General features: G+C 44.0%; 1 protein-coding gene across 2 annotated transcripts in view; it reads left to right on the top strand.

Annotated features, from left to right (window-relative positions):
• UBTD1 (ubiquitin domain containing 1) overlaps positions 1-11,507 on the top strand; it is a 49,450-nt gene that overhangs the window by 3,369 nt on the left and 34,574 nt on the right. The window contains exon 2 of one of the 2 annotated variants that reach the window (XM_015599874.2): positions 1,505-1,543. The exons of the other annotated variant lie outside the window; for it this stretch is intronic. Coding sequence (XP_015455360.1) covers positions 1,505-1,543 — 39 coding nt within the window. The remainder of the gene's footprint in view (positions 1-1,504; positions 1,544-11,507) is intronic. 2 annotated transcript variants of the gene reach the window in all.

The raw sequence follows: 11,507 nt of genomic DNA, 5'->3' as shown, positions 1-11,507 counted from the left end.
CATTCCTGTAACATCTGCAGCTTACCCTTTGACAAGGACATAGTTTTATGTTGTAACGCTAATGCCTTAAACTCCCCTAGCTCCCACTGTAACTCTTACCTTTCCGTGATCGCTGGTGTAATGGAAGAAACCCTCAAAAGAGAGGTAGAACCTGAGTTCTAGTCCTGGCCCTGTAACTGTGTGACCCCGGGGAGGTCATCAAACTTTTCTGGGTCATACTTTCAGTATCTCAGAAAGGGAGAGGGTTATATTACGTCATTAGAGCCATTGTAATCATCTTCACAAATGTAACTTTTCAAAACTGGAAAGTTATTGAGTTGAAATCTTATGCCTTGTCATGTCACCCTTTCATCTTTGTTTTGTCTTCCTAGTCACTTGATGGGCGAAGCAGAGACACGACTCCCACTGGTCAGGCAGACTTGCACTAGCTAAAAGAATTAGGTGGTCCTCTCATCTCAAGTTTTGTGATTGTCACTTTTTTTTAACTGTTACTCTTAATGCATCCCCAGTAGGTTTGTGTTCCCTTCAGGTGCTGGGTGGTCCTTGTGTGATTCAGAGACTACTTGGTCATTTACTCCTTTGGGGGGCTCCTGCAAGTCCAGACATATATCCTGGGTAAATCAGTATCTCTGCCCATGAAATGGGTGAGGCAGCTTCTCCCTTGGCCACCCAAGGATGAAATAGAGGTGGTAGAATAGGCCAGTATCTTGCCTAGTGCCATCTTTTGAGAATGTGGAAGGGCTGAAACCCAAATATCTGACTCTGTGATGTGCCAGGCCTATCCACTTACGATCTGGAATCTCAAGCTTGGGGTGGACAGACCTAGGGTTCTGTTTTGGTCTGTTTGGGCTTGGCAGCCAGTCAGCTTCTCGTTGTGTGGGCTGTTGTGGCTATTCTTGAGAGAGTAATTAGGCAACTTCTCCATTTGCTCAGTAAATATTTACTGAGAGTGCCAGGCACCTTGCTGGCTGTGAACAGATATGGTCCTTGGCCATATGGAGCTTATAGTTTGGGGGGCATATAATAAACATGGTCATACAGATTACATGTGATCATGCATAGAAATCTTATATGATTATACATACAACTAAGTATTATTATATATGCTGGTAATGCCCACCTTTATCATTTTAGCCCATCCTCTCCATCTCGAGCCGTATATATTTTGCTGCCTACTCAACGCATCTAATATCTGAAGGGTTTCTCAGTTTAACATGCCCCAAACAGAATGAGCCCGCACCCCCACTCCCTGCTCCTTCCAGACTTTTCCATCTCAGTTAATTGTGATTTCATCCTTCTAGTTGCCCAGGCCCCTAAAATTCTAGAGTCATTCCTGACTCCTCCTTTTCTTTCAACATCCCACATTCACTTAATAAATCTTGTTGGCTTTGCTTTAAATATAACCAGAACCTGGTGCTCACCATCTTTACCACTGTCACCCCTGGTCTAAGCTACCATCGGCCTCTTAACTGACCTTCCTGCTTCCTCCCTTGTCTCCCGACAGACTATTTTCAGCACAGCAGTGAGAGTGATGCTGTAAACCGTAAGTCAGATTCTGTTACTCCTCTGTTCCCCATCTCATTCAAAGTCCTTGTGTTAGTCTACAAGACAGTATGATTTTCACCAGCTTACTTTTTTAAGCCCTCTCTTGCTCTTCATCCCCTGATCCAATCCCTGATATCTGAATGAGTCTCTCCCTCCCATTCCTCCCAGACCACCCTTTTTAAAATCAACCCATTTCCCTCCACCATCTGCTCTTGGCATTATCTACGACCCTTCTCTATTTTATTTTTCTTTGTGGCACTTACCATCATCTGACACTGGCTGTCTCACCTACTATGTGTGGCCACATTTTTATTTGTTCACTCCCTGGTACCTGGAGCAGTGCCTGGCGTATAGCAGGTGCCTAATATTTGTTGAATTAAATACTCCCACCTTAGATGGCTGTTAGGACAGGTATCTAATGAAGGGACTTAAGCTGCAACCTCAGGGTGGTATTCTGTTCCTGGGACTGACTTCTCTCTTGCCCCAGGCCTGGGGAAGTTCTCAAATACCTGGGACATAATTCCCTACAATTTGAGCCTCTTATGAGAACAGAGTAGAGTGAAGCTCCCTATTAAGGTCCTAAGCAGGCAGTAGCACTTTTTGTCATTTTATGTGTGCATCTATGTAAGAATGGACTCATATCCTAGGCACACCCTGTATTTGTAGTCATTAACTCCAGGGGCAGGGATGGTGTAGTCTAATAAACTGAGGCAGGAGGTGGGTGAAGTGGGTTCCAGGCCTCTCTACCCATTGATTTGCTGGAGAATTTTTAGAATCATAGAATTTTAGAGCTGTAAAGGAACTTAAAGATTTCTTTAACCTCGTTTTTCCTTTTCCAGCTATTAAAAAGAGAATAAAGGTTTATCTGCTCCCTGCCAAGTTCACAGAAATATGGTGCAACCTATATAAAAACTGCCTGGGCTCCTTTAAGTTTTGAGTGTGCCAAGGTCAAGACATTGTAGGGAAGGTGGTATTAAGGTCAAGTGTATTCAAAAGTGGGGAGGCCTATCTCTTTGCCTCTTTCTTCAGTGGTCATCTTGGGCAAGCCATTTGTTTGTGCTCAGTTGGTCCTCTATTTAAAAATAAAAAGATGGTAATACCTCCAGTTTAGAGAGATGCTCAGGGGATAAAATAAGCTAATACTTTTTAAAATTACTTCCATGGCTGTATGATTTGCTCAAATATGAGTTCCCAACCCAGAGCCTTATCTGGTATTGATGAGAAATAATGCCTTGGTTCTCTGCTTCTTCTTAATTGTGTGTGTGACTTTGGACAAGCCTGTTAATCTCTCTGAGCCTCAGTTTCCTCATTTGTACAATTCGATGACTATTAACCCTGCCCACTTCCCAAAGAGGTTGTAAGAATCAAGTCAGATCCTGGATGAAAAGAGATTTTGTGAACTTATGAAGTTTCTATTATCCAAAGTTACAGCATTTTTACACACAAAAACCATAGCCAGTTATTTTTTATCCCCACCAGATCATTGAAACTTACTCTTTTTTAAAGAGCAAAACTATAAAAGAAATGTTTAAAAACTATTTTTGGATGGGAATCTTCTGAAACGGATGATATGCTTCCAAGCAAAGTATACTGAGCACGAATAACCTCTCTTTGCAACTCAGTGGTGTTGAGTTCCCACTTATATGTACAAAGCACCTGCTTGGTGGAGGTGGGGACCACAAAAGCTTCTTTCTCTCAAAAGTCTTTATCTCCAAAAGAAGGGAGTGGGGTGGAGTAAACTGGTAGCATGCAGAAGGAAATTGCCAAGAGAAAGACTGTGCAGAAGTGGCCTGCCCCGAGGTCCCCAGCAGCAGCCTTGGTGTGGGAAGGCTCTCGAATCCTGTTCTGGGCTCTGAATAGGAAGTGCATGCTGCCTAATCAGTTATCATGCTTGTGACAGCATGAGACTGCTGGACTTCTGAGATTCTAGGGCAGTGAGCCCCAAACTGAATGGTTCCCTGCTGCTGTGCTTTTGGGGTTCACGTTTCTACCTGTAATCATTGCTCTGTTTTCTCCCTGGTAGTCAGTGGTCAGTTCTTCTCCCCACCATTAAAAAAAAAATCGTGGTTAGATATACATAAAATTTACCATTTTAATTACTTTTAAGTATACAATTCTGTAGCATTGCATTCACACTGTTGTGCAACCATCACTACCATCCATCTCCGCAACTTGTTTCATCTTCCCAAACTGAACCTTTGTACCCATTAAACACAAATTCCTCTTTCTCCCCTTCCCTCAGCCCCTGAAACCACGGTTGTACTTTCTCTTTCCAAGAGTTTGACTATTCTAGGTACCTTACATAACTGGAATCATATGGCATTTGTTCTTCTGTGTCTGGCTTATTTCACTTAGCATAATGTCTTCAAGTTTTATGCATGTTGTGGCATGTGTTAGAATTTCTTTCCTTTTTAGGGCTGAATAATACTCCATTATATGGATATACTACATTTTGCTTATCCATCATCATAGGACACTTGGGTTGCTTCCGCTTTTTGGCTACTATGAATAACGCTGCTGTGAATATGATTGTGCAGATATGTATCTGAGACCCTGCTTTTAGTTCTTTTGTGTATATACTCAGAAATGGAATTGCTAGATTATAACTTAATTCTGTATTCAATTTTTTGAGGAACCGCTGTACTGTTTTTGTCAGCAGCTGTACCATTTTATATTCCCACCAGCAATGTACAAGGGTTCCAATTTCTCCACATCTTTGCTAATACTTGTTATTTCCTGTGTGTGTGTGTGTGTGTGTGTGTGTGTGTGTGTGTGTTGATAGGAGCCATTCTAATGAGTGTTAAGTGGTATCTCATTGTAATAGTCACTTCTTAAAATCCCATCTGCTGAGCTAAAATAGAAGCTTCTCCAATTTCTTGAGCTTGTTAGAATTTTTCTTTAGAGAAAGAGTAGGTGGGCTTAAAGTCAATCCTGAGAGGTCCCACAGAGAGGCAAGTACAGGAGCTTGGGTCGGGGGAGAGTCTGTGATGTATTTCTGGTCAGAATTTGGCTTGCTTCTGGGTTTCCAACTATGTGGTCACTGGTTGGGATGGGTGGGTGGGTGGATGGACGGACGGATGGATGGATGTGTCCAGTTAAACAAAGCATTTCTGTATTATCATTCATTTGACTCCCAAAGAATGTTAATGCTATCTTACTCTGGTTGAGCACCACTTTTTTTTTTAGCTCCCTTTTATGTGTGAGAGATGCAGGTCTATGGTTCAAATGAAGAATGTAGGGATGAGTGAAAGGTAGGGAATGTTACAATAACATGGCAATATGGCACTTGTCTGCTGCTTGAGGCCACGTGCTTCTCTTTGAACAAGACCTCCCTCCTTTCTGAGCCCACAGGGAATGGGGACCAAGCTCAGTGTGCCCCCATACCTCTGACCAGCCTCAGCCCCTCAACTCCTGCATCTATTGCCCTTGTAAAGAAGAACTTGTCAGGAACTTGTCACACTGTTGTGCAGCCATCACTACCATCCATCTCCGCAACTTGTTTCATCTTCCCAGTACTGAACCTTTGTACCCATTAAACACAAACTCCCCTTTCTCCCCTTCCCTCAGTCCCTGAAAGGCTGGAGTACCTTCTGTGGGGTAAGGGGTTAAGGAAGTGGGGGATGGAGATGGCTTCTCATTTGTACCTGTCTCTTCTGAGAGGCTGGCACCAGAGCCCAAGCCTAGACAGCCAGCCAGTCCCCAAGCAGCTTGGATCTTAGAAGCAAGCCCATGGACTTGGAATGTTGTTCTTTTTAAGGGCTTGAAGAGAGGCAGTAGGAATAGCTCACCTTTGCTGGGTGTTTACCATGTGCCAGGAGCATCACCTGCAGTAGTGGGGTCAGTCCTCACAAACACCATATGGGTGGATACTATTATCCCCTTTTTACAGATGAAGACATTGAGCCTTAGAAAGGTAACATCTCCTGCCTAAGGCCATGCAGCTGTAAACAGCAGAGCCAGGCCTGGAACCCAAGTGGTCTGATCTCAGAGCTTGAGCTTTTGGCTGGAATGGAAGAGAACACACATTTTGTTCGTTTGTTTGTTTTTAGTAAGAATTTATTATTGAGTACCTTCAGGCAACATGCTAGGTCCATTCAAACAATCATCATATTTATTCTGCCCATTTTTCCTATAGGAACATTTTTACCCATTTTTACATATAGGAAAGCTGATGGTTAGGAACTTAAATTGATTGCTGGTGATCATGATACTGAGGAGAGGTAGAGCTGGAACTCGGCTTAAGTACTTCAGCTAATTGAGGTGCTCAAAGCTCATTCCATTGTGCTGTGAGCTCCCTCTTCCAGCCCCCATGAAAAGAATCTAGGAGGTTAGCTGTGAAGCCTGCAGAGCTACAAGGACTGTAACTACTCTCTTCCCTTCCTGCTGCTGTCACCATCTTTTATTTTCCAGCCCCCAGGCTCCAATCTGCACACCTAGGAGCCACATGTGCTTTGGCACATCGTAGGTGCTCAGTAAATATGTGTTGACTGTTGCTTGAGGGCTGAGTCTCCTCGAAGCAGCAGAATCTCAGCCAAGATTGTGTTCCTAAAGAGAAACACAAGTAGAATGCAAACATCATTGTTTCCTCCTCCTCCTCCCAGAACGAACCTATACTTTCTGATTTCTGGATGCCAGAGATTTGAAGAAAAGAGTGTCCTGGCTCTGCAGACTTTGAAATATTAAATTCCCAAGGGAAAAGAGATAAGAGAGTCACATTAGTAAAGTGCTTGCAGGATCCGTTATATTCTTTGTAATTAATATAACTGATGATCCTTTGCTCAGCATTTTGCAGTTTTCAAAGTGCTTTCACAAGTGTTATATGTCATTCGATTGCCACAGCCATCCTGTTAGGTAGGCAAGGCAGGAATCATTTTTCCTGCTTTATGGATGAGAATACCGAGCTTAGTAGGGTGTTAGCTACCCAAGATTATTGACAAATAAGTGGCAGAGAGGCAGAAGCCATGGAAAGTAGTAATGGCTCCACTACTTTCTCACTGAGCCTCAGGTCAGAGCCTCAGTTTCTACATCTGTAAAATGGGGACAAGAGTATGACCACATAGTGTAGTCGAGGATTATATGTGATGATGTATATGAAGTGATTAGCACAGTGCCCACACACAGCAGATGCTTAGCAAACGTAGGTAGTGGGTTGTTAATGACAATAACCAAGACCAAGTTCATTGTTCCTTTGGGGACTTGTATTCTGCTGACTCTTGTTCAGCCCAGAGTATTGTGAGGAGCAGAGTGTAGCCTCCCCTACCCAACCTGGGAAATCTGATTTTGGCCACCCTCTGGCCCTTCCCCTGGAGTCAGAGTGTACAGAGCGGGCTGGCCATGCATTTCTTTTGATTGGCAAAATCTGAGGTCGTTTATTAGATACAGTTTTCTTTCGGTAGCAGGTAATTATGACAGCTCTGACAAGTATTTTATTTCATGTCCATTGCATTTTATTATCTTAGCTCTTTTAGCTCATTAGCCTTGGGCAAGGTGTTGTGAATTTTTGGGCCTCACTTTCCTCATTTGTAAAATGGAGATAATAGTACCTACTCCATAGGTTGTCATGGGGATTAAATGAGTTAATGCACATAAAATCCTTAGAATGGTGCTTGGAACATATTAAAATACCCAATAAACGGTAGTTATTATTTTTTACTATTATCACCATGCTTGTCACTGTATTTAAGCCAGCTGTTCCCAACCTTCCTTTTCTTTCCAAGTCAAGATGCGTGGTCAATGAAGTTTACATAGAAAACCTAACTTCCACGGAGTATACTGACTGGTTATCTACCATTCTAGTCATTCTAACCATTCATTCAAGAAAGCAAATCGGAAGCAAGTTGCCTGAGAGTGATGTTATTATAGAGATGGCCTTGAATCCAGCTTCCTTTTTAAAAATGTGAGTCATTTACAAAAACTTGAGAACTGCAACTCTTGTTAGTAACAAATCTCTTGCAACACCCCCACATCCTCACTGATTCTAGCTACAACCAGTGGCTACTTTTCTGAGCTATGTCCTTACAATGGAAACATTTCTTACCTGGTAGATCAGAGTTCAGGCATGCCCTCAGTTTGCTGTGCCCATCTTCAGCTTGGCAGACATCTCTGGGTCCACTGCGGCTTCCTTCCTGGAGCCACCCATATTTCTCTGATGCACTTTGTCAACTGTAAACACCTCCGTGAACTTCCAAGATACTAGCGATTAACATCCACAGCAGAGCCACTTTCTGCACTTGATACTGCAGCCCCCAGCAACTAGATTTGAAAAACAAACAAATATTATTTTATAGTTATTATATACTGTTATTTATTGAGCACTGACAGTGTGTCAGGCACTGCAGTACATACTTTATACACATCTCATCTGATCCTGATAATTCACTAAGGGTGAGATGGCCCTCATTTTAGGGGAGAAGCTCAGTAATATTAACTGCCATGTGCAGGATTACACTGTGAGAAATGGAAGATTTTGGATTCCAGACCACTGTTTTTGATTCTCAGCCCTGGGTTCCTTCCATGCAATAGCTACCTCACTGTCAATTTCAACTTAAGGGCTCATTAGACCCTAAACAGATATAGCTGGTTTACTGACGTCATTGCCACCCCTTACTAGCAAATAGTCCACTTCTGCCAGTTCTCACACTACACTTCCTGAATGTGCCAGCAAGTTCACTTGGTGACAACCTTCATGGATTTGTCCCTCCTTGTACCTCTCTCCACCCGCTTCCCCTATGCTGTGTCTGGGAAACAGACCACACTGTCCTCTATAATATATCACACATGCATTGTTTTTTTTTACTTAGAGAATGTGGTCACATGACCTGAGCATTTCATTTCCTGAGCCCTCACAGCAGCGTCAGGAATCATCATCACTGAAATCAGTACCATTTATTAATTTTCTGCCACCTTTGTGTTAGGTACCCTACTAATTGACATCATCTTCAATTTTCACATCAGCCCTGTAAGGCAGGCTTAATTACCTCCACTTTACAGATGACGAAACAGGCTCTGGGAGGTTCAGATGCTTGCCCATGAAAGCGAGGAACTGCTATTTGAATCCTGGTCATTGTATCCCAGAGCCCGTATCTTTATTAATTTTCTGCCACCTTTGTGTTAGGTACCCTACTAATTGACATCATCTTCAATTTTCACATCAGCCCTGTAAGGCAGGCTTAATTACCTCCACTTTACAGATGACGAAACAGGCTCTGGGAGGTTCAGATGCTTGCCCATGAAAGCGAGGAACTGCTATTTGAATCCTGGTCATTGTATCCCAGAGCCCGTAACCACTATGAGAAACTGTCTCTAAATATTCAGTGCATCTGCCTTGTCTCGGGCACTGTGCTATGTGTGGGGCAAATCATGGAGTGTCCATTCCTTTCCTTAGGGAGCTCATGGTGTGATGGACTAACAATACTGGAGCTTCTGTGATTTGTTTTTATTTTCACCAAACCCATTTCCACTTGGACACACCCGGTGGGCAGGTCCATGGCGCATAGTGCCGAGGGTCCAGGGCTAGCTGAGGGGGCAGTCCTGGGGAGCTGGCGATGCTCTGCATGCTGTATTTATGTGCCAGGCTGACTTCTCTGGTTGCTTTTCTTCCCTCTGTGCTTTCACGTCAGGTTCACAGAACCCAGAGCTCATCCAAGTCTGGCTCAGTGTGATGTTCTTGTTTGTGGCCCAGTCCAGGGCTGACTGCTGAGGAGAAGGGGGGCCTTATTTGAGGGGAAACTTACTGTTACTGTGGCTTTTTACAAGGGCCCAAATAAAATTTTAAAACCTCCACATGTTGTACACACTATTATTTGGGCCTTCTCCCTGGGGAGCAAGATGGGCTAGTTTTTACAGTCAACAGGGAAAAGGAAAGCTTCATCGGGCCTCTTAATGTACAGCTGACCCCTCTTGTTAGAAGCTGAACCTAGCTCTGTTCTGCTGTGACACATGTTCCACAGAAGATCCAGGGCTTGGGTGTCTAGCCCGTTGTTGACCATTAAGCACTTTTCCTGCAGCCCTGGATAGAAATACTCAGCCTGCTACTTTTGACGGCACCATTCCTTGGGCATTTGCCTATCCAGGGGCCCTGGGCCAGAGGAAGTATCCAAGGAATGACTTTAGCCTACAGGCCCTGTTTTTCATGAGTGTGGCCCACCACCTAGTGCTAGTTTGGCTATGGACGATGGGGACCCTTTTTGTAGGCTGGACCTACGGCCTCAGGTTTTTTTAATGGTCATTTTGGGTGAAATTATTCCTTTTTCAAAAGCTGTGAGATTAGTGAGCTTGCTCAGGACTCATCCTTATCTTTTAGGGGAAGGGAATTGGCAATTATAAGGAATTCAGCTGGAGGAACTGGTTCAGAGAGGTCAAACCATTGGTCTGCCTTTCAGAGTCAGAGGTGGAGCTGTTATCTGACCCAGGAAATCTTACTCCGTTTCCTGTGCTTATTCTACTGCATCTTATCTCATTCTTGCAAATGCATGCACATATTACACATGTATGTCTCATCATCCACGATGGTTTTCCATCTACCTAGGGGAGGAAGCAAAGACAAAGGTGTGATATCATTTCAAGCAAGACAAGTAGAGACAGAGGCGATGTGTAGACACTTCAGAAAGGATTGAGGTGGGAAAGGGCAGGTATTAGGGGTAAGTGAGGAGAGTTTGGAGGGTAAATTTGGAGAGAAACAAGTAATACGATTTTCTTTATTGTAAAAGTAATATATGTTCGTATAAAAGTAAATAGTACCAGAGGCCTAAAGAAGAAAATCTTTATACTCCCACCACCCAAAGAGTCCCCATTCTTCATTTGGTGTTAATCTTTCTAGCCTTTTATTTTCTTTTAGGCAATACAATCAAATTGTCTGTATATGCCTAGGTTAGGGAAGGTCTTGATAGTAATCGGGCGATCAGTTTAAAGGCAGCCTCTGCTGGTTCCCGCACAGGGAGTGCAGATGAATGATGTGGTTTGGGAAGGGACACCCAACATGTGTAAGCAACCCATTTACCATCTGGATTCTTCAGCAGAGTTCTCCTCCTCTGGAGCTGGGGACACATAGCCAGTTTTGCCATACCACAAGCTTTGCTGCTGCAAAAGGTCATTTCAGGGGAGAAACTATATATAGCGGAGGACTAGCATCAGGACAGCTCCTTATTGTTTGGGCCATTTAGCATTGCTCTTCCGCTGGTGCAGCCAGGGTCACCTCGGACTCCGTGCCTGATGGTGGGCACTGCATTGTGTCTTCAGTGTCCTCTTTGTGTTCCCCAGCCAGTGCTCACTCACATAGGACCCACACAGGGTTCTGGCCTTTAAAGGGGCGGCTTCAGGAGAAAGGCAGCAGGAGAATCAGACAGCCAGAGTTCTCTTCCAGCTCTGCCACTTGGCACCTGTTTGGCCTTATGCCCATGATTCCCGGGTTCCTCATCTGCATGATGGAGTTGATCTAGAACAGGAATTTTGTACTGTGTAAACCAGTGGTCCCCAACTTTTTTGGCTCCAGGGACTGATGCTCTTATGAGAATCTAATTCCCGAGATGGCGTTGATGGTGGTGATGCTAGCACTGGGGAGTGGCTGCAAATACAGACGAAGCTTTGCTCTCTCATCTACCGCTCATCTCCTGCTATGCGACCCGGTTCCTAACAGGCCACAGACTGGTACCGGTCTGTAACCCGGGGGTTGGAGATCCCTGATATAAGCCACTAGGACCCCTTTAGATGCAAGCATACAAGGTAGCTTGATATATACAACCAAATGGGTGCTGCATTGCTTGATGCAAGGGAGACAAGGGCCTCAAGAGGTTCCACTGAAGTCTTGGGGTTCTGCAGAGCACACAGTTTGAAAACCATTAGGCATAACAATCCTCAGAGGTTTCTTCCCACTTTGGGATTCCTGGGTCTGGCCTTGTGATGGCGTCTGGCATAAATGATCCATTAGCATGGTTGCAAGCTTTGTGACCTCTTGGAGACTTTGA

The sequence above is a fragment of the Pteropus alecto genome, unplaced genomic scaffold (assembly GCF_000325575.1).
Source record: "Pteropus alecto unplaced genomic scaffold, ASM32557v1 scaffold88, whole genome shotgun sequence".
Classification (NCBI taxonomy): Eukaryota; Metazoa; Chordata; class Mammalia; order Chiroptera; family Pteropodidae; genus Pteropus; species Pteropus alecto.
Note: the sequence above shows the minus strand (reverse complement) of the source record. Positions and strands in the feature narration are given on the sequence as shown.